General features: G+C 48.3%; 1 protein-coding gene across 5 annotated transcripts in view; it reads left to right on the plus strand.

Moving 5' to 3' along the window:
* MYLK (myosin light chain kinase) overlaps positions 1–22,382 on the plus strand; it is a 294,914-nt gene that overhangs the window by 240,315 nt on the left and 32,217 nt on the right. For all 5 annotated transcript variants that reach the window (XM_081235669.1, XM_081235665.1, XM_081235666.1 and 2 more), the window contains 4 exons: positions 4,465–4,515; positions 5,288–5,415; positions 7,377–7,530; positions 14,876–15,178. In XM_081235669.1, the coding sequence (XP_081091795.1) occupies positions 4,465–4,515; positions 5,288–5,415; positions 7,377–7,530; positions 14,876–15,178 (636 nt within the window). The remainder of the gene's footprint in view (positions 1–4,464; positions 4,516–5,287; positions 5,416–7,376; positions 7,531–14,875; positions 15,179–22,382) is intronic.

Consider the following 22,382-nt stretch of genomic DNA (forward strand, 5'->3'; position numbering starts at 1 on the left):
TTAATTCTTTACAACAAATTTTATTTATTCTTCCCACATTCTTTGAATGAGGAAACTGAAGCTCCAAGAGGTGAAATAACAGGCTATAAGTCACACAGCTTAGGAAGTAACAGGGCAGTATTCAAACCCAAGTCCGGTGCCAGAGCCTACACCCACTGCATTTCTGCAAAGGGACAGAGAAAGGTTTCAAGGACCTGATTTGAGGATGGAGCTGAGGGTCAGCTGGAGTCAAGAGGAAACAGGAGGAAAGCAGCCACACACTGGGCAGCAAGAGGGTTAAGTCCTGTTTCTAACTTGGCCACATGTCGTTTTATAAACCCAGCAAGTCATCTAACTTTTATTCAGATCCATCTCCTTCTGCATGAAATGGAAGCAACGTGAAGTGCCCTGCTTGTGTTTGCTTGGGGTAAGAACCCAATGAGAAAGAGGATGATGACATCATAGGTTAGAAACTCAACTTGCTGAGTCTAGCTCTCTACGAGAAACCAGGTTTCGAATCCAGTGACTCTGCTTTCTAATCCATTAAATATGTTCTCCTAAGCCCAGAAGGCAATTAATGGATTTCAGCAGATGGTCCTATAAAATATGTATAGAATAGGATACAGAACATTGTTAATGTTTCAAATAGTTGTTACTGATAGGAACCAAACCAGTTTCAAATGCTAACCAATTCAAGCAGGAGGCGCTCGAGATTTGTAGAACTACCATAAAATTTTGGCCTTCAATCTTATTTAACTATAACATAGAAATATTGCTATTAGTTCAGGCTCTACTTCTGGCCTGGTAGGCTTACCCAGAGCCCCCAAGAATAGTATAGGGGGGCACTTTGGAGTCATCTGCTTTCACTTTGTGCCCTTGCTTGCCTTCTGATTAACTCCTAGCCCAACCCTCCAGGGGCTGGCACCCTCCTTCCTTGCCCCCAGAGCTCATCCACAGCTGCAGTGTGCTAGGGCTGCCATAACAAACTACCGCAGACTGGGTGACCTAAACATCAGAAATGTATTGTCTCACGATTCTGGAGGCTGGAAGTCCGAGATCAGGTGTCGGCAGGTTTGGTTTCTCCTGAGGCCTCTCTCCTTGGCCTGCAGGTGGCAGGCTTCTTGCCTCACGCGGCCCTTTTTCTGCATGTGCATCCCTGGTGTCTCTCCGTGTGCCCAAATTTCCTGTTCTTATAAGGACACCAGTCGGTTTGGATTAGGGTCCACCCTAACAGCCTCCTTTTAACTTAATCACCTCTTTAAAGTTCCTGTCTCCAAATATAGTCGTATTCTGAGGTATTGGGGACTAGGGCTTCAACATATGAACTGTGGGGGACACCACTCAGCCCATAACAACAGCCCTCCACACAGTTCCTCTGAAGAGTTGGCTTTCCTCCCTCCCAGGAGGTCAGATCCTGGCTCTGGTAGGAACCCCTCTTTCCTTCCCTTGAGAGCTGCTCTCTTCCAATTGTGCCGTCTCCCTTCCAGCTGCCCTGGATGCAGGGGAGCAGGGGTTTTGTGGCTCAGCCAATTCTGAGGGTTCCGTATCCCATCCAGTACCCACTCCCAAGGGATCTGGCTTTCCCAGGCTCTTCCCTGCCAGCGTCTCTGGGCTCTCCCTCGCCACCTAGTCCTAGCCTTCTGCTTTCACACCTGTTCTCTTCTCTCTCACCTTAGAAGAAACGTTAGCTTGACATTTCCTCTTCTTCACCCTGCTTCTCTTTGTCCCTTTCACCTCCAGAATTCTTGATGGATTAGTTGACTCCCTAGCTGTTTCCTTGAGAATCTACTCTAGAGCAACTTCTGACCCCACCATCCCACAGAACCTGCCCTCTCAAATACCACCCATCACCTGATGCTGGTCGTATCTTCCCAGCGCCCATCCTCCTCCACCCTGGGTTTCAGGGACCGTCCTTCCACAGCCCCTCTCCTTCAGCCCCGCTCCTCCCTGAGAGCATCACCTAAGATCAGACCCTGGCCCTTTCTCATCTTTCACTGTACTATTTTCCCCAAAGAACTGACCCATCCTCACAGTTTCCATTAATGATTGCATGTTGGATCCTGAAATCTTTCTCGTTCAGCTTCCACCAACTATCTCTAGAATTCTGATCCTGGGCTTCTAGCCAATACACAGATTAAACTCTTTCATCGACCACATTCTCTTGAGCCAAGCCAAACTCCTCATCTTTCACTCCTAGATTCCACGTTCCATCGATAAAATTTTTCCCATTTATTCAAGCAAGAAGTCCCTGAGAAATCTTTGTTCCTCCCTCTTGTTTAGCCCCGGAATTCTTTTAACTTTTCTTCCATCTCTTATTTGTATTTTCTGCTGCCTTTGCCAAGGCTGGACCTTGATGTGTTTCTCCTAAGAGTATGGCAATAGCCTCCTAATTGGATATTCTTGTGCCCTGGAACTGGAAAGACCTCCAGGAGTCCTCTAGCCCAGTTGGATTGCTGTTTGTGTCAGGACTTCCTGTTATTCAGGACAGAGACCTAACTCTCAAACTTGACATTCTAGACCAGCACTGCCCAATAGAACTTTCTGTGATGATAACAGTGCTCTCTGTCTACACAATATGGAAGCCACTAAACATGCATGGCTATGAGCACTTGAAATGTGACTAATGTGACCGAGGAACTGAATTTTTTATTTTCTTTAAATTGTCACGCCATCTTCGTGCCACTGCTCTCTGAAACCAGCCCTGTGCTCCAGCCACCCTCCACCAAACATCACCCTGACTCTCTACTCTGAGTCACTCTGTTCCTGATCAGTGGGGATCTTCTCTCCAGGTCAGATCATCTCGAGTCCTCAGGTCTACCCTGTGTCCCACCTCCCAGCCGTCTCCTCAACAGACGCTGCTTTCTCTTTGTCCCTCATTTGAACACCTACATCATGTTGGCTGGATAAAACATTGTTTAACTTTCTGTTTAACTTTTATTTTGAAATAATTTCAGAACTATGGAAAAGTTGCAAAAATAGTACAAATATTTCTTGCATACCCTTCATTCACATTCTTCAAATATTAATGTTTTATCATTTTTGCTTTGTCATATGTTCTCTCGCCTTCTCTTCCTCTATTTCTCAACCTCTCTTTCATTCTACCTCTTCACAAACACATATACACGTATACATACATACGTACACATTATTGTTTATGAACAGTTTGAAAGTAAGTTGCACATGTGGTATCCTCTATACCTCAATACTTCAGTATATATTTCCTAAGAACAAGGACAATCTATTATAAAACCACAGCTATTTGATATAGTGTGGTTAAGGAGGATCTCATTGGTTAAGCAACTCTTTCCCGTTTTTCATATTATAATTTACCTACAGTAAAATTCACCCTTTCTGTTGCACAGTTCTTGACAAATGCGTATAGTCCTGTAACTACCACCACGACCAAGATATGGTTTCTACACCTTAAAATATGTCCTATGCCCCTTAGTAGTCAACCCCTCCCCACCCACCTTTTCTCTGTCCCTAGAGTTTTGCCTTTTCTAAAATGTCCTACAAATAGAATTATACAGTACACAGCCTTTGAGTCTGGCTTCTTTTAGCAGAAGAGAAAGGTGAATCATTGAGATTCATTCATGTTGTGTATATCAGAAGTTTGTTCCTTTTTATTGATGAGTGGTATTTCCTTGTATGAATGTACCACAGTTCATTCATTCTCCAGTTGAAGGACATTTGGATAACTTCTAGTTTTTGGCAATCACAAATATACCCACTACACACATTCATATACAGGTGTCTGTGTGCATGTAGGTTTTCATTTCACTTGGATAAGTATGTTAGATGACTTTTGAGCAAAGACCTGAAAAAAATATGAAACTAAGCTATGAAGATAGCTGAGGATATTTTTACATATTCACCATATTGCTATTTAGACAAATGAATAGGTTTGTGTGGCAAAACTGGTCTGTTTGGGTCATTTTTCTTATGTGAGTTATTTGGAGAATGGGGGGTGGGGGGTAAGAATGAAGGAGACCATTGGTTTGTTCATTTATTTGTTTGTTCATTCATTGATCCATTCAACAAACATTAAAAAAAAATAAAAGCCACAGTCCACAGTCTGTGACCCAAAGGAAGCCTGAGACCCTTGGATCCACACCAAGGACTAAATTTAGTCAGTTTATCTGACATAATTTCCCTTATGAGTTTCCTGAAAGTTAGGGTAAGAGAAGAGTCAGTGAGTTTGGGGTTATCATCATTGAAATGGACAATGGAAACTTAAGCGTTTTTCAGAGTTTTTATCTCCCTGGAGGCTCCAGGGACCCCTCCAGAGGCCCTGTTAAGAAGTGATATTCATTCGCTGATGAGGTTGTCCACGTGAGACTGCAAGGTCTCCAGAAAGACATATCCAAGGGAGGGCTCTATCTGGATGAGGGGCCAGTGGATAAGACTATGCCCTCCTAGGATTCAGAAGCCTTGTAAAAAAAAAAAATAATAACAGAAAATAACCTGTGAACTTCTTTGTTTCAGGTGATGCAACCGTGAAAAAGAAACCTGCCCCCAAGACACCTCCGAAGGCAGGTAATTGGTCACAGCAACATTTGCGGGCGAGGGAGTCATCTGCCATGAGGGGTTTACCCTTTGCTCTGCTAGACTGACCACTGGGGATGTGGTCCCACCCTGCTCCCCGATTCAAGCTCTGCATTATTCAGGCTGAAATTTCCCCGAGAGTCTCTGTACGCCTTGCCCCACCCCCTCCCCTTCCACTACTTGCCTTTTCTCCTGCTTCCCTGGTATAGACAGCATTACATGATACTGGTGACTTTCCCATCCCTTCTGTGAAATCCTGCTCACCTCTCTGTCCTCCAGTCTGCCCCTTACAGAGATAATCCACTTTGTGCTGTTTTCATGCTCTGCTCTGTATGTCCCTGTTATAGGAAGCCCTGTCTGTTTTCCATGGAAAGACATTTGAGGATGTGAACCATATTGAGCCTGTCAGCCAGGGTGACTTGGAGGTTAGAAGGCAAGATGCTTTGTAACTAATAAAGGAGTAAGGTCACAGATTCAAAAAATTAGGGTAAGGCACAAATTCCAGAACAACCAACGAACGGAGAATCATGCCTTGTAAATTGTGTGGGTCACTTCTGAGGGAATCAGGATCAAGAGACCAACAAACCTAGCAGATCTGTCAGCCCAGGTGTCTGAAGCAGTGGTCACTGCTCAGCCTTACCCTGAAGGTTCCAGAAGGTGAGAGAGGAGCAACAGACCAATGTGGCTGGCAGCGTCGAATGAGATTAGAATGTCTGAGGCTCCCTCCTCCTCGGAGCTCACTCTCTCCCTTGTCCTCCCCCAGCCGTGCCCCCTCAGATCATCCAGTTTCCTGAGGACCAAAAGGTGCGTGCAGGAGAGCCTGTGGAGCTGTTTGGTAAAGTGGCCGGCACCCAGCCCATCACCTGCACCTGGATGAAGTTCCGAAAGCAGGTCAGTAACAGAGGGTAGTGGCCCGAGAACAACCCACACGAGTTCCAGAGCAGTTCTGGGCCAAAAGGGATGAGAAATGCTGTGATGAAGGGCATCACAGGGGCCTGAGAAATGGGAGAGCCCCTCACACCCCTGTCACCCACCCACCCAATCTGAGCTCTTAATAACCTTTTCTTCTACATCTAGCAAGAATGCCTGTTTTATAGACAATTTGTGTGATAGAGAAGAGTATGAAGGAAGAAACAGAAACCACCTATGGCCCCCACCTGATTTTGGTATCTCTGTCTAGAATTCTACTTGGAGTCAGGAAAATCGAACCAGTGACCTAAATGACCTCTCAGACTCTTGAGCTTTCCGTGATTCTGTGCCAGCTCACTGAGCCCTATCTGTGGCAACCACTTAAACTTACCACATGCTGGAGAGATAAAAGTGCACCTGAGTATTTGAGTAGGTAAATTGTACGTTAAACAGAATTTTGGCTTACTGACCCAGAAATCTAACTTCCATTTATAACAACAGTCCTACAGGAAAATGTTTGAATTTCCAAACAACCAGTTCCTTTTAGAGAAACTTGGGGAGCCTGGCCATTTTTCTGATCCCACGTTGGTAGTGTGTGCCCATGTGCCTGATCAGCAGGGGCCCCAGACCGGCAGGCTGGCCCTGGATCAGGACCTCTACAGAAGGTGTGATGACTTCTTCTGAGCCCTCTGTTGCTCTATTTCCAACCCATTCAAATTTTCCTAAGGCCCAGAGGTGGGAGGCTAGTCCTGGGGAAGAAAGAAGAGTTGGACTCAAAAGATGAAGAAGAGAAGCTGGCCTTGTCCCAAAGCATGTTTACTTGGGTTTTGTCTGGGCTAGTGGTGTCTGAAGTAAGATGGAATCTCAACCCTCTTCAGAGACATTGAGCCAAGTCCCAGCTCCATCCAACAGAACTTTCTGTAGTGATGTAATTGTACTATGTCTGTTATCCAGTAGAGTAGCCACTCACCATATGTGGCTATTGAACATGTGAAGTGTGACTAGTGCAAATGAGGAACTGAATTTTACACTTCAATTAATTAAAAATTGTTGTAACAGCTTTGTTGAGATACAATTCACACACCATAAAATTCATCCTTTTAAAGCGTACATATATTCACAAGGTTGGGCAACCATAACAATTTTCTAATTCCAGAACATGTTTATCACCTCGAAAAGAAACCCCAGACCCATTAGTAGTCATTTCTCCCCTACCCCCAGACCCTGGCAATCTCTAACCTGCTTTCTGTCTCTTTGGATTTGCCTATTCTGGGCATTTCTTATAAATGGAATCATACAATATGTGTTCTTTTGTGTCTGGGTTTTTTCACTTAGTGTTATGTTTTCAGGGCACATCCGTGATGTAACATGAACCAATATTTTATTCCTTTTTTATGGCCAAATAATATTCCATTTTCTGGATGTACCACATTTTGTTGATCTGTTCATCCATTGATGGACATTTGGATTATTTGCCACTCAACTAAAATTTGAATAGCCACATCTGGCTGTTGACTGTGGTATTTGACAGCACAGAAGAGGTCAGAATCCACTGGGTGGGCTTTGTAAGTGACTTTGATCAAATGTGTTCTCCCACCATCCCATCCCAGAGCAGTGGAGGGGGCTGGAATGTACCCCGTTTCCGGTCTGGAGCAGACAGTGACAGCTCACTCCCGACCACCAGACCCTGCTCAGCACCCTCCCTGCTTGTCCCAGATCTTGACCCTGTCACGGCAGCTTGGCTCTGGATGCAGGAGAGGGGGAAGCTCAGAGTCTAGACCTTAGGGGGTCTTCCCCGCTTAGGGGGAAGCTCAGAGTCCAGACAAGATCAGCCCACACAGCTCGGGCAGCTGTATCCACATCCCCAGGGGTGAGGAGTGTGGGTCGGAGCCCCCTTCCTTTCTGGCTCAAGCCTCCAGTGCCTGCCCCACTCTCTGTCCCAGATCCAGGAGAGTGAGCACATCAAGGTGGAGAACAGTGAGAATGGCAGCAAGCTCACCATCCGGGCTGCACGCCAGGAGCACTGTGGCTGCTACACCCTGCTGGTGGAGAACAGGCTGGGCAGCAGGCAGGCCCAGGTCAACCTCACCGTTGTGGGTGAGTCTGGGGACGGGGCGAAGGGAAGGCGGGATGATGGACTTCCAGGCCTCATCTCCCGGGGCCACTCCTTCAGCACGCGTTCCCTCTGCCCACAGGCTCCCTTTCTCCCTGCTCTCCCACTCCCTGCTCTCACACTGTTGCTGCCTTTCATGCTTGTTGAGAATCCCAGACCTTGCACACACAGCGTTTTCCTCTTCCTATGAATCCCCTCCCGGTTTCTAGCCAGACTCTGAACTCTACCACTCCAGCTCTCTCCAGCTAGTCCCTGTGACCCCTGTGACCCCTTGGCCCCCTGGTCCACTGCCTGCCCCCACCCCAGTCCCCTCGCAAACCCTCACCTTGAATCAGTGCTGCCTTTCAACTTCACTGCCGCTCTGCCTGAGTTTGGGGCATGGCAGAGAGATCACATCGATCTGCAGACTCAGTGCTGGGCTCTGTCAATGCCAGGGTTCAGCCAAGGCGTCAGTGCTGGTCAGTGCCCTCTCCCACACCCTGAGATAGCCATTCCTCAAGACCCTCCCCCCTACCCTGCAGGCCTTGGCCACTGGCCTCTCTGAGAAATAGGAGGCATCTGGCATGAACTTGCTTAGCTTGGTGGTCCCACACCTGCAGGCGTCTCTCTATCTGTCCCCGTGCTGACTCCACCCTCCAGGCTCTGGGTGTTGCCCACCTTTCTCCTGTGCTCCGGACCCCAGGCTCTTGAGGGCTCCAACCCCCGCCACCCCCACTCTCTTCAACTTCTCCCCAGTTTCTCCCATAAATGTTGCCAGGTCTCTCCCATCTTCGCCATGCGCACAGGCACGCATAACTCCTGCAGTATCTCGTCTCACTCTGGCCACCCTAGCGTCTTTCTCCTGCTCTGTCTTCACAGCCAAACCCTCTGAAAGAGCCAGTCTCTCCTCTGAGTCTCCTTCTTCACCTCCCTGGCAACAATCTTCAACTCCCTGTAGCCTCACCCCCAGGCCCCATTAGTCTTCTGGGACTACTCTTCTGAGGTCACCTTGCCCTCCTAATCCCCAATCCACTCCCTTTTTCTTATCTCCTACATCCCAGGATTGAGTTCAGAGTCTGTCTCCAGACTGATTGTCAAGGTCACTTTTTCCTCTCCATCTTAATCACTGTGTTTTTCATGCCCTGGTCAACTCTCTCCTGAAATATCAAACTGGCTTCCTAACTGGCCTCCCACTGTCCGTCATGCTCAACCCACTGCCCCCCACCACGTGGCAGGCGTTTGGGACAGTGAAGGAGCAGCAGATGGATAGCAGGCTGGTCCTAGAGCACTTGTGGGCCTTCATACGTGGTGCACACGAAAGCCTTTCACCTGGTGTTCTTTTTTTTTTTTTTTAACATCTTTATTGGAGTATAACTGCTTTACAATGGTGTGTTAGTTTCTGCTTTATAACAAAGTGAATCAGTTATACATATACATATGTCCCCATAGCTCTTCCCTCTTGCATCTCCCCCCCTCCCACCCTCCCTATCCCACCCCTCTAGGTGGTCACAAACCACCGAGCTGATCTCCCTGTGCTATGCGGCTGCTTCCCACTAGCTATCTATTTTACATTTGGTAGTGTATATATGTCTAGGCCACTCTTTCACTTTGTCCCAGCTTACCCTTCCCCCTCCCCGTGTCCTCAAGTCCATTCTCTAGTAGGTCTGCATCTTTATTCCCATCCTGCCCCTAGGTTCTTCATGACCATTTTCTTTTTTTAGTTTCCATATATACGTGTTAGCATACGGTATTTGTTTTCCTCTTTCTGACTTACTTCACTCTGTATGACAGACTCTAGGTCCATCCACCTCACTCCAAATAACTCAATTTCATTTCTTTTTATGGCTGAGGAATATTCCATTGTATATATATGTGCCACATCTTCTTTATCCATTCATCTGTTGATGGACACTTAGGTTGCTTCCATGTCCTGGCTATTGTAAATAGAGCTGCAGTTAACATTGTGGTACATGACTCATTTTGAATTATGGTTTTCTCAGGGTATATGCCCAGTGTTGGGATTGCTGGGTCGTATAGTAGTTCTATTTTTAGTTGTTTTTTTTTTTTTTTTTTTTTTTTTTTTTTTTGCTGTACGCGGGCCTCTCACTGTTGTGGCCTCTCCCATTGTGGAGCACAGGCTCCGGACGCAGAGGCTCAGTGGCCATGGCTCACGGGCCTAGCCGCTCCGCGGCATGTGGGATCTTCCCAGACCGGGGCACGAACCCGTGTCCCCTGCATGGGCAGGCGGACTCTCAACCACTGCGCCACCAGGGAAGCCCTATTTTTAGTTTTTTAAGGAACCTCCATACTGTTCTCCATAGTGGCTGCATCAATTTACATTCCCACCAACAGTGCAAGAGGGTCCCCTTTTCTCCACACCCTCTCCAGAATTTATTGTTTGTAGATTTTTTGGATGATGGCCATTCTGACTGGTGTGAGATGATATCTCATTGTAGTTTTGATTTGCATTTCTCTAACGATTAGTGATGTTGAGCATCCTTTCATGTGTTTGTTGGCAATCTGTATATCTTCTTTGGAGAATTGTCTATTTAGGCCTTCTGCCCATTTTTGGATTTCACCTGGTGTTCTTTGATCTGATCCCCTTTCTTTAGTTTCCTTAGGCCAGGAGTTTTATCTCTGGGAAGGCCAGTGGACCAGAGGCTCAGGGAATAGGTTTCTCATCTATAAAAGACAGGAGAGACCCTTGACCCCCTCGCTCTCTCTGTGGTGACTCTGGATGCTTATTTTAATTGTCTCCTCCTGGAGTCAGGAACACTTTGGGGGCGGGGGATTGGTGCTAGTGATCCAGTTCGCCTTTCCACTTAGACCGGAACCTGAAGTATTGATTTGGTGCCACGCCCCACCCGTCAGCTGGCAACAGTTTCCAGTTTTCCTTGGTGTTCTCTCTCATCTGCTCCTGCTGGGGGAACTTTAGGGTCAAGTCCATGGAACTGCTTTTCTGTGACCAGTGCCCCCTGCCCCCATGCTCCCCACGGTGCCACCCGCTCCCCTCCCCCATCACTACCATACGGGCTGCAGTTGTGGCCTTTTATGGTTGAGTTTCTCATTCTCCTCGGCCGGTGCTGACAGGGCCATTGGCGTGGCTGTCCGCCAGCTGGCAGGAGCGGCATGTTAAATGCCGTCCTGGGAGGGGAATGGAATGGAGGGGAAGGGCTTTCTGTCTGCTTCCCCCTTGGAGAGCTAAGAATAGAATTGCTCAATAAAATGAGGACTCACGTTGATGGATACAGCAAATCCACATTCATTCAGAGCCTGTGGATTTAGAATCAGTCCAAAGTAAATCTGGATTAAGCCCAGGTTTACCTGCATGTCTCTAGGGACATCTGTGTATTATCTGATCAGGGTTGATTAAGTAGACATAAAATGTAAATGAGATGAAACAGGAATTGTTTGGCCTACTCCAGACAGTTTCAAGCACTTTGGAAGCACCCACTTTGTAAGCCAGCTAAATAAGGCCAGTTTAGCACAACTTCTACTAATTAGCTGTAAACTTCTCTTCTTGTATGTTTTTTAAAGTACCCCTTTCTTTTCAGAGAGTCTCTGACTCCTATTTTTTAAAATGATGATAAAAATTAGCTTTTCCCTGGGCTTCTCTGGTGGTGCAGTGGTTAAGAACCCACCTGCCAACGCAGGGAACACAGGTTCGAACCCTGGTCTGGGAAGACCCCACATGCCACGGAGCAACTAAGCCCATGTGCCACAACTGCTGAGCCTGTGCTCTAGAGCCCGTGAGCCACAACTACTGAAGCCCACATGCCTAGAGCCCGTGCTCCGCAATAAGAGAAGCTACCGCAATGGGAAGTCCGCACACCGCAAGGAAGAGTAGCCCCCGCTCGCCACAACTAGAGAAAAGCCCACACACAGCAGTGAAGACCCAACACAGCCAAAAATAAAAAAATAAATACATAAATCCATTAAAAAAATTAGCCTTTCCTTCAGTTACTTTAAATGAGTGATGTTTAGCTATTTTGAAGGCTTATTATTATTATTATATGTTAAAAGACAGTGCAGGGATTTGTGACGCGCAGAGGGCCTCTGCCCACGAGTGGGCCTCCAGCCTCAGCCTCGGAAGGGTGAGGGAGGGGCCTCTCGGGCAGGAGAGAGCAGCTGGACCCAGATGAAATCCTTCATGCGACTTGTCCAACACAAGAAAAACAGGCCACTCTGCGTATCTTTAAAGGAGAAAAACAAAGCAGAGAGAATCCCAGATACCCAGTAATCCCCCAATACTATCTGAGCTTGGAACTTGCATGATTTTTAAGGGCAGGAGATTTCTCATGGTAATGCTTGGCTTGGGGCTTAAGCAAGATGCATTCTTGATCTTATTCAGCCTGATAGCTGGGAAAATAACAGGCCCCTGGAGTGAGGGTTCAGAGACCTTTTAGAATCTCCTTTTGGCTCTGTCACTGGACAGCTGGGTATTCTTGGTAAGCAAAGTGCCTTGCCTAATCCCGAAGGGCCGGGATTACCCAGATAGATAACCTGGGGGCCCTTGCAGCCCTGCCATTCTCTAAAAGCTGCAGGTGGCTGCTGAGGTGCCACTGAAGGGAGGCCCAGGTGGGGTTAGGCCCAGTCACAGACCATCTTCAAACACACAGGCACGCAGAGACTGCCAGCGCAGTTACTCCAGAGAAGCAGTAGAGATGAGATCCTCCGTTCCCAGGAGTGAGAATATTTGCTGAAGAGAAGATCCTGGAACTGGTGCCATCGGAGCCCCTTCCATTAGACTCAGCATTTCCCATTCTGCTAGTCAAGTCTCCAGGGAGCCATGAAGGAATTCCAAGGAAGCATGGAGCTCGGGGCCCCAGACACTGAGCCCGCCTGGCCTTTGCCAGGCCATGCCCAGGCCTCCCTCCCAGACTGAGTGCGTCTGTTTCTTTGGCCCTGAGAGCAGGCTGTTCTGAGGACGTCTATTCTGTCCTGAGGGTTTTCCTTCCCAGCTCATCCAGCCTCCATGTGGAGCTCCGTAGGTTGGAAAGAACAGAAAGCATCAGGCTCAGCCCGTGGCTCCAAGGGCAGGCATGCGGGTGGGGCCTCCTAATCTCCTATGACTTCAGACTTGAGTCTGTTCTGAACTCCTTAATATGGCATCAAATTCCTTGAAAGCATTGAGGTTTCACTTTGAATTAAAGCCACCCTCCCCAAACTTTGCATCTTCTCTCATGCTGCAGGCAGTGACATATGTCCTGTGTCAGTTCGCTCTCTTTTAGCCAAGAGACTAAATTTGGAACAGGGTAGGGGATTAATAGTACCTTTTCCAAAATACCCATTTCTCAAAGTTTTCTTTTCTTGACCAAAGCAGGAGGGGAGAATATCAGTCAGTGGAGTGTATCTGTATTCGTCATCTCAAACTACAGGACATTAAACGTGTCCAGTCAGAAGTTTTCCAGGCATTTCCTTTGAGGGAGGGAGGCAGGGAGTCTGTCTTTCATCTTTCTTTAGGCCTTTTTACTTCCTTAGCTGGGTCTTGAGAGGACTTGAACCACTTGCCTGTAAGAGAGTTTAGAGTAATAAACATCTTAGCCAACACCAGAGATATTTCTAAAAAGACCAATATATCTTTCAGAACAAACAGTTTTTCTAAGAGAACATATTGAACAACCAGTGAAAGTGGTTCCATCATAGGAGGCCTCCAGAGTGACTGCCACCAGTGGGGAGTGGCTGTCACAGTCCCAGAGTCATTCCAGGGCGAGTCAACCCAGGCTGGGGTTGCTGGGTATGGATGGCTTCCAGGCAGTGCGTTCTTGGCTGGATGTAGAAGCAGCAGGGCTTGGGGGAGGGGGGAAAATGAATATGTATGTGTATATGTATATGTGGATGTGGATGTGTGTATAGGTATATATGTATGTGTTTGTGTGTGTATGTGTATGTATGTATAGGTGTATATGTATGCATATGCATGTGTATGTGTTTATGTATATGTATACTTGGACACACACACACACAGGCAGAATGTTCTTTTTCTTCTCAATATGCTTAAGTCATTTGCAGGGATTTTCTTTGGCCTTCCTACCTTGCTGAGGGGGAGGAGAGTAGAAATGAAGTACTTTTACCTAGGTTTGCTTATTTGATGCTTGCAAAACCCTTAAGAGGTAGATATATATTGACCCCATTTTCCAAATGTAAAAGACAAACTTGTTCTGGAAGTTAAGGAATTAGCTGGAATTCACATAGCTTATAAATTCACAGAGCATAAAACATGGCTTTTAATTGCTCGTTTGGGGAGCTCTAGGACTCAGATTGTCTTGGAGGAGATGAAGGCTTAGTGAACACTGGTATCTGTAACTAAACCAACCACCTACAGAGACTAAATCTGAAAAATAGAATTCTGTTCAGATGAGCACCTGCCAAAAATCAGCAAAACTAAAGAACCTCATTAATGAACACACTGACTACCGTGATTTGCCTTGAAGTTGGCAGTGTTACTGGTTCTTAGCATTACTGGTCTGAATGGGAAGCCGGCCAGACAAAGGGCCGCTCCTAGTTTGTGTCCTTAGCTCATTTTCTGGCCCTCAGTCAGGGATGATTGTGATTTGCTACTGTGGTTCGCTTTGAAATTCTCTATCTCATTTTATACCAGTCCTAGGAGGATGACAGAGAGAGGGTAGGAGTAATTTTTTATATGTTATAAAGTTAGAAATAAACTTCTGCAATAATGATGACAGTAAAGGCTACTCAAACAAGACGCTTGTCTAAGAATGTCTCACAACAACCTTGTGATCCAGTGCTATTATCGTGCACATTTTACAGACGAGGAAACTGTGGCACAGAGGGGTTAACAAGTAATGAATGAAGACAGAGCTGTATTCAAACCCAGTGTGTGACTTCAGAGCTCACTGTTCTGTACTGATTGTCAGCGGGGCAGGTGTTTCCCAGGTCCCAGAGAAAGTGGAGACTGACCCCTGGTTATGTCACAGGTCACTGACCTCAGGCCTGAAGGAGACACACACGCACACACACACACACACATTGAACTCTCCCTCAAAGCATATTTTTGATGGGAAGCAGTCCACGCCTCCTGGGCAGCTTTCTAGGTCTGTTTACACTGAGAAATATGTTTTTGACTTGGGCAAAGCACAGGAAACCTTGACGTGTAGACTGGAAACTAGCCAAAGAAGAGGTTTTTTTCTGAGCAAATCGGTATTTGTGGGGCTTTCCATATAGGCAGGTGTGTACATAGGTGTGACCGTGTGGATGAGGGAAGGAGAGCCAGGACCAGGGATCGCAGCTCCTGTTCTCCAGGCTTCTCCCTCATGACAGAGCAAATTAAAGAACGTCTCTCCCTGCAGTCCTGCAGAGTTGGGTGATGTTGTGCTTCTGTCTCCCCAGACAAGCCGGACCCGCCGGCCGGCACGCCTTGTGCCTCTGACATTCGCAGCTCCTCGCTGACCCTGTCCTGGTACGGCTCCTCGTACGATGGGGGCAGCGCTGTACAGTCCTACAGCATCGAGATCTGGGACTCGGCGGACAAGAAGTGGAAGGAACTGGCCACGTGTCGCAGCACCTCTTTTAACATCCACGACCTGCTGCCTGACCGAGAGTATAAATTCCGTGTGCGCGCAATCAACGTCTATGGAACCAGTGAGCCGAGCCAGGAGTCTGAACTCACAGCGGTGGGAGAGAAACCTGAGGGTAGGCTGCCTTCCTTTCATCACTGGCTTGAGATAAATGTGCATGACTTACCTTGTGTGTATAGAAGGCTGAACTGAGACGGGTACAAGGGAACTGACAAGACATCACTGATGACTGGCAGAGTCTTTTGGGATCTTGATTTCCAATGTTGTGATGCTGATCCATACTCTAAAAGAGGTACCTATGATCCTTCAAAAAATATTGAACCACCGGTTTTGGTACGCTCCCAGCAGGGGCGATGGTGTGTTAATCAGGGGCACAGTCCTGGGAAACGGGAGCTCAGGTAGACCTACAGTTTCAACGTCTTGCCTTACCCACTCATCCAGCTCCCTCCTCTCTTGCACTCATATTTGAGGGTGAACTCAGTGTCAGGGAAGACCGATAAGATTGGGAGCATAAAATCTAACAAGGAGGACAGCTAACTATAATGAGATGGGCTGCATCCTATTAGACCAGTATAAACAAATTGCGGAGACACAGCGGAAAGCATGAATAATTTTGCCATGAAGGTTGGGAAAGACTTCCTAGACGTAATACTTATGCTGGGTCTTGGAAAAAGGAATAGGATTCCAAGAGGTAGGGCAGATTGGGAGAGGCATTCCTCGCAGAGGAAACAGCGTGAGCGAAGGTACAAAGTGGTAGAAATGCATGGCATTTTGAGACTCTTGTGTGTGGTGTGGCCAGGGCATATGGTGTGTGAGATAGAACAGGAGGAAGCAACACAAAAGGACAGTGTGGGTAAAATTGTGAGGTCATCAAAGGTTTTCAGGCAGGGGCTTGATGCAATTAGATCTGTTTTTTTAGAAAGAGACTTAGAGGAAGAATAGACCTTTGGAACTCAAGGGGTGGTCTGGACCACTAGTCTTGAGATCCTGGGAGCCTGTTAGAAACGCAGACTCTCTGCCCCCCACTTCCCTAGTCCCTTCTGAACCTTCATTTTAACATTATCCACCCTCACCCCCCATGGATTCATATACACTTGAAAGTTCGAGAAGCACTGAAGTGGACTAGGGGGATGAGATTGGAGTCAGTGAAATACCGGTTGAGCCTCTGTGGTGTAGTCCAGGAGAGGTATAGTAAGGGCTCCTTAGGAGGTGGATTGACCATTCCTGATGACTTCTGGGGCAGAGAATTCAAGGGAAAAGTTAGAAGAGTCTAAGATTACTCCCAGGTCCCAGCTTGGGCAACTAAAGACAAGTTCAAGAGCCATTTAGAGGTTGATTATTATGATTCATGGTGGCTAACATATATTAAACACTTGCTGTATGCTAACCATACATTAAACACTTTATGTGCATTATGTCACGCATCTAACTCAACAAAGTAGATACTGATATTACCCCCACTTTACAGGTAGGGGAACTGAGGTTTAGAGGGGTGAAGCTAGTTGCCCAAGGTCACAGAGCTTGGAAATGGTGTGTTGAAGCTTGAACTCGGAGCTGTCTGACCCTGAGCCTGAGCTCCGTTGGTTAAACTAATGGAGGAGGCCAGGCTGCCTCCCAGTGACTTGGAGGTTAGATAGCAGGGAGTCCCAGAGAAGGTGGAAGTTCTGGTTTCAGTCCTGTTGAGTTGAGGTGTCTGAGGGGTATCCATGGGGAGGTGTCTTCAGACTGTTGGATGGCTGGATCCAGAGCTCAGGAGAAAGGTTTAAGCTCGAGCTACAGGTTTTGGGGGGGGGGTCTTCACTATTTAATTGGTAATTGAAGCCATGGGCATCAGTAAGTTCACGGAGAGGGGGGTAAAGAAAGTCTACACTGGTGCAGAAATGAAGGAGCCTGCACGACCAGGAGAAAGGACTGAGAGGGGAGAGAACCAAGGGGAGGCTGGAGCTGTGTTGCAGAAACATGGAAGCAGCGAGTGGCAAAGAGGAAAGAGATGAGGATGCAAGATCTTTGGATTCAGCCCTTTGATAAGCTGTGATTTTTGAGAGCAAAGTCCATAACATTTCCACAGGGTGGAAAATGGTTGGCCTGGGGCTAAGGAATAAATGGAAGAAGGAGAGGCCAGGAGTATGGAATGTTACTTCAAGAAGTTTCATGTGAAGAGAAGAAAACGAGTGCTGTGAATTTAAGATGGAGGCAAGGTTGGGGGCAGGGAGGAAGGTGGAGGGAAAACAAGTGAAAGACTTCTAGGAGAAGAGAGAGCTGTAAGATGTGAGGTAGAGAGCAGACTAAAGGACCAGGAGCTGGACAGGATGCAGGTACTGAAATCACCATATAGCCAGAGGCATCATACGTATGGAAACTGTCACTACAGTTTGATACCCCTCTTTAGTTTCAAAATTTAGGCATAAAACAGATATTAAACTTTACTTGCAAATTAAATGAGGGCTCCAGAAAGAAAGTTTGGAGGTTGCCAGTGGAAAACACACCAAATTTATACTTTTGCCTGTGCAGCCCTGTCTTGGGGTCCTTTGCCCAGTGAGCCCTAGAAATCCCCAGAGGGCAGGCCTCTCTGAGAGCCACAGTGTGCTGTGGCAGCGTGGATCGTGGAGCCCGGCCCGAGAGAGCCCTGCCAGACCTCTTTGCAGTTTCATGGGGCTCCGGCCCACTAGCTGCTCACAGATGTCTTCTGGGAGAAAGAGTAACAAAACTGCCATCGGCTGCCCTTTGACATCCCCCTTTGACCTGAGCAGAATGGGAAGCAGACTGGTTAGAGTGGGCGTGCCAGGAGAGGCAGCCAGGTTCCAGTCTGCATGTTTTTAGCATATTACTTTGTCCAAGAAGATGACTCCCAACTTCTTAGAAAAGTGATAGAAAAGGGGTAACATGGCAGTGAGATGTGCATTAGCTGGAAGGGAAAATTTCCAGGTCTTTTATGGCATGTACCAGGAGAGACTGTAGAATACCTGTTGAGCCCCACACAGAGGACCAGAAGCCACAGGAGCTGCGCGTGTGGCTCTTAGGAGGCCAGGACAGCAGCTTCCAGGGCTGTGAGGACGGTCTATGGGGAGGAGGGGCTGGGACCACGTGGCTCCAGGCAGGTGGCCTCTCCCTTCTTGCCTGAGGCCAGCTGAACCCCCTTCTGTGGTCCTCAGATTCTCTTCCTGGGGCCCATCCTGGCTGGGAGCAGACAAAGGGAAATGTTGAAATTGCCTGCAATCCAGAGGAGGGGTCCAGGGCTTCCAGGCTGGAAGATGCTCCGACCCCCAGGTCCAGCTGGCTTGTCCCTGACGGGGGGGGGGAGGGGCAGAACAGCACAGGACACCCTCTGAGGGGCAGAGGATGAAGGGGGGGATGGGAGGGTGAGGGTAAGGGGATGTGGCTTCCAAGTGAAGCTCTCTGTGGACGGCTCAGAAGCCTGTCCGTTATAGCCTGGGTTGATCATCTCTCTCCTCTTTAAAAGTGCAATGGCTCTCAGAGAAGTGGAGGGTGTGTGTGTGTGTGCACATGTGTAGAAGAGGGATGTGATTATAGTAGATCATTTCTGTGAGCCCGTGGGGTCTGGTGGTCGTAAAAAGGCAGTGCCAATTAACCCTCCCCCCTCTAAGCACAGCTAACGTTGGCTCTCACCTTCCCACTGCTACCACGGCCCCTCCAGCCTCTGCCTCAGCAACTTCAGTTTTTGGCTTCATCCGGACCTCTCAGTTCCATCCCCGCCCTCACTCTGCATTCACTCACTCAGTGTGTCCGGTGCCCCTCCTGTGTTCCAGGTGCTGCAGGGGCGCTAGGGATACGGTGGAGGACACAGCATAGCATGTAGGTCTCCACCCAGCTCTGTGGCCTCCTTATGCCAGAGCCGCCCCCCCTCAGACTAGGACCCCTAACCTGACAGCTCCCCTCCTCATCTTCCCAAACCTGAGTAAACGAGCACCTCCCCTTCCCCCTCCCACCCAACGCAGCCGCTCTCTCCCATCCCAACCAGGGCTGGATCTCCACTCCCACCATACTCAACTCTAACTCTGAAATCCGCTCCGTCCTTGCTCCTAATCCTAATTTGTCCTGGTCTATACAGTTGTTAGCAAACAGCTGTGATAGAGGCTGCTTGCAGAGTAGGGTAGAGATGCAGAGCCCCTAGAGAAGCAGCGGAAATCAACCGCTCACCCTGAGCTGCCGCGGCTGCCCTCCCCGGGGCGCGGGCGCCCTCTAGTGCCCGCTGGGCGCCCAGCAGCCCTCCGCAGTGCGAAGGGACCGCTCTGTCCAGGGAGCCGGCTAGACACGTGACACGTGAGGGCCAGAGCGCTCAGCCGGTCCTCCCCGAAACACCACTCCAGGGGGATGGTGTCATCTGCCTGAAGAAATATCTCGGAACCATCTTCCAAATAGTTCTTCCACTTAGCTCTTGGATCTCACAGCTCTTTCTGAGTGGATTTTTAAAAAAGTATTTCGTTGAAGTCCCTTCTACTGCAATTTAGCTCCTTCCTGAACGGAAAGATGGACACCACGTGGCCACCTCTCTCATTACTACCCCATTATGCTCAGAGAGCTTGGCTAATTGAATTGTGGTCTTTCCCCCGCGCCTCTGGTATTCCTCCTCTCATGGCCGTTTCCCTTCCAAATAGAGTGGAGACAGGACGAAAAGGAAAAGGAGGAAGGGAAATGTCTCAGCCTGGAGCCTTGGTCCGAGTTCCACACAGAGGAAGGGTTGCTGTGTAACAGTGAGCCAGAGGCAGGGGCCTGGGTCCCCTGAGATTGAGCTGGACCCCACAGCCTTGGTACCAGGAAAGCACTCTACATCTTGACTGCTAAGGAGAGAGGCAGGAGGTGAGGGTAGGTGTGGTATTTGAGATGAGGGCAAGAAGGCTATCTCCATTTCTAACTGGTGTCAAAGAGATGGGGAGAGGCCAGTTCTAGAACTGCATGCCCTTTCAGGGCCACCTGGAAGATGCCTCCGGGAAACAGGTCATGTGATTTCCAGATGCCTACAGCCTTCCTCCTATGTGAGGTATAACGCTAAATTGTTCTCCCACGTTATAGTATTCATTAGTTGGTGAAAGTTCGTAACCCTAATCTCACCCTTGGCTATTGTGATTTTTTTGTTTTTGATCCTGTCTGCTTTAGGTTTCTTTCCCAACCAGAGAGGCCTAACCTTTTCTGATTGTCTTCACATGGCAGCTCTTCCTTTCAATGGCCCATGCCTCCTCCAGCTGCACTGAGACTTTCTCAGTGCCAACAGCCAGGGTTCTAGGATCACATGACCCCAGGCTCTACCAAGGGCAGAGTAATAATACCTGTTTGCCGCCGGTGCACACGTCCCCAATGACAGCATTCTGTTGGCCAGAGCAGTTGGTTGAGGAATGGGGCTCCCACTTTTGGTTCTGACTAGATACCCTAGGGCTTGTCATGCTGAAAGTCTGAATGATTCAATTCTCCCTGAACACATGACTCCATTACTACCTTCCAGGTGTGTTGCTCTCAAGTACAGTTTGGTCGTCTGTGAATTTGACAGTGTCACTCTCAACTCTCAAATCTGTGATTTAGAAGACTTGATCAGTTATACTCACATCCCGACAGTATCTGTGAACCCCAGCACTAATCTGAGAGTCCCCGTCGATCTTATCCTTTTTTATTTTTCCATGGCATTTTCCGTTCTGTGACAAATATTCCTCCCAATCCCACTTGTGTTGGTTTTTTAAAATTAAACTTCATCGACAGCATTTTAAGAACTCTAAACAAATCATAGCCTCTCTTGTTCCCGGTCACATGCTTATAAACTCTCTCAAAACTCTTTTCCAGCAAGGGGTACTTATCTTGCATGGGAACTGTGTGACTTCTCTCAGGTTGCCTGCTTAGGTTTCAGTAATTTGTTCTGCCCTCAGCCTAACAGAGAGGCTCACTGTCTACAGTTTCAAGTTGCACCTGGTCCCCGACCCGCACCTTCACCGCCAGCGCTCCACTTGCGAAACACACAGAGCTGGGCCCGCTCCCACACAAGCCCTCCTTGCTGGGCAGTGTCTGACCAACCCCTCGGCCCCGTCTGCTCTGGCCTTCCTTCCATCTGCCGTGCCTTTCGTGTCCTCAGTCTTACTCTGCTGGGAGCTTCAGCAAATCACACCCTTTCCCCCAGTTGTTTACACACACACACACACACACACACACACACACACTTGAGAAATCCTTGGCCTCCCTCTCTGGCTTCCTCGGGTTTTTCTACCTCTTCAGGAAGCCTCCCTTGGTTCCCGCTGTCAGACGGGACATAGCCTGCATCATGGCTGAGCAGCACCTAGCACATCCCAAAGCATGGCGTCCAGGGCTAGCCAAGGACCTGAGAAATCACCCAGAAATGCAGTGCTTTCCTTTTACAGATGAGGAAACTGAGGTCCAGGAAGGGAAAGGCACTTGGCTAAGGTCAAGAAGCCACAGTGGCTCTTTAGGGACTAATTATACCAAAGCAAAGGAAAGCCTGGACTTCTGAAGTGGGTGTATTCCTCTGGCCACCAGCCTGTCCCCTCACGATCCCCCATCCACTACTGAAACATCTGTGTGAACGGCCACGGTGGGCTGCTCATGTCCCTCCTTGCCATACCCATAAACACCCGCTGGCTTCCTGCATGACGTCACCCACCTCCTCGCTGTGTTCCATCATTTCCTTTAAGACACAACTCAAGGCCTCCTTCTTCCTAGACTAATTGCTCTGACTTTATACTTGCCCCACTTGTGTCACCTTCCTCCATTGTCTACTCAGTTTGTACTGCGATATCATGTGCTTGACTTTATAACACTCGTAGTGGATATTTCAAGGATATGTGTTTTTTCCTCTCCAACGAAATTATGTGTAAGCTCCAAGAAAGGAGGAGAGATCATACCATCTGTATTTTGTTTTGTACACCCATGATCACTGGCAAAATAACTGGTACCTAGCTGGAATTCCAGAACAAGTTCTCAGCCAATGGATAAATGGATTTGACACTAGTAGCAATTATAAGTTGCCAACTTTTGAGCCGGAGTGGAAAGGGACTGTCGCAGTTGTGTGTAGGTTCTGAAAGTCAGAGAGACTAGAAAAGATGTGAAGAAGGGCATGCCTAGGGGCTAGAGGGGAGTGGATGGAGGGGAGAGCTGGCAGAGGAGGGGCTGGGTGAGGTGAGGGGGACAGCGCCTGCCGGTGTATACGTGGCCCTGTTGCAGCGTGGACCCACTGAGCCCGTGGTGATGCCCAGAGCTCTGGGCTTGGTGGTCTGGGGCCTGGGAAGGCTGAAGTCTGACAGGGCCCCCGGCATGCTTTGCTCTTGGTGGGCCTTCATTACTAATCGCCCACGCCCTCTCTC

The sequence above is a fragment of the Mesoplodon bidens genome (assembly GCF_964165515.1).
Source record: "Mesoplodon bidens genome assembly, chromosome: 5".
NCBI lineage: Eukaryota > Metazoa > Chordata > Mammalia > Artiodactyla > Ziphiidae > Mesoplodon > Mesoplodon bidens.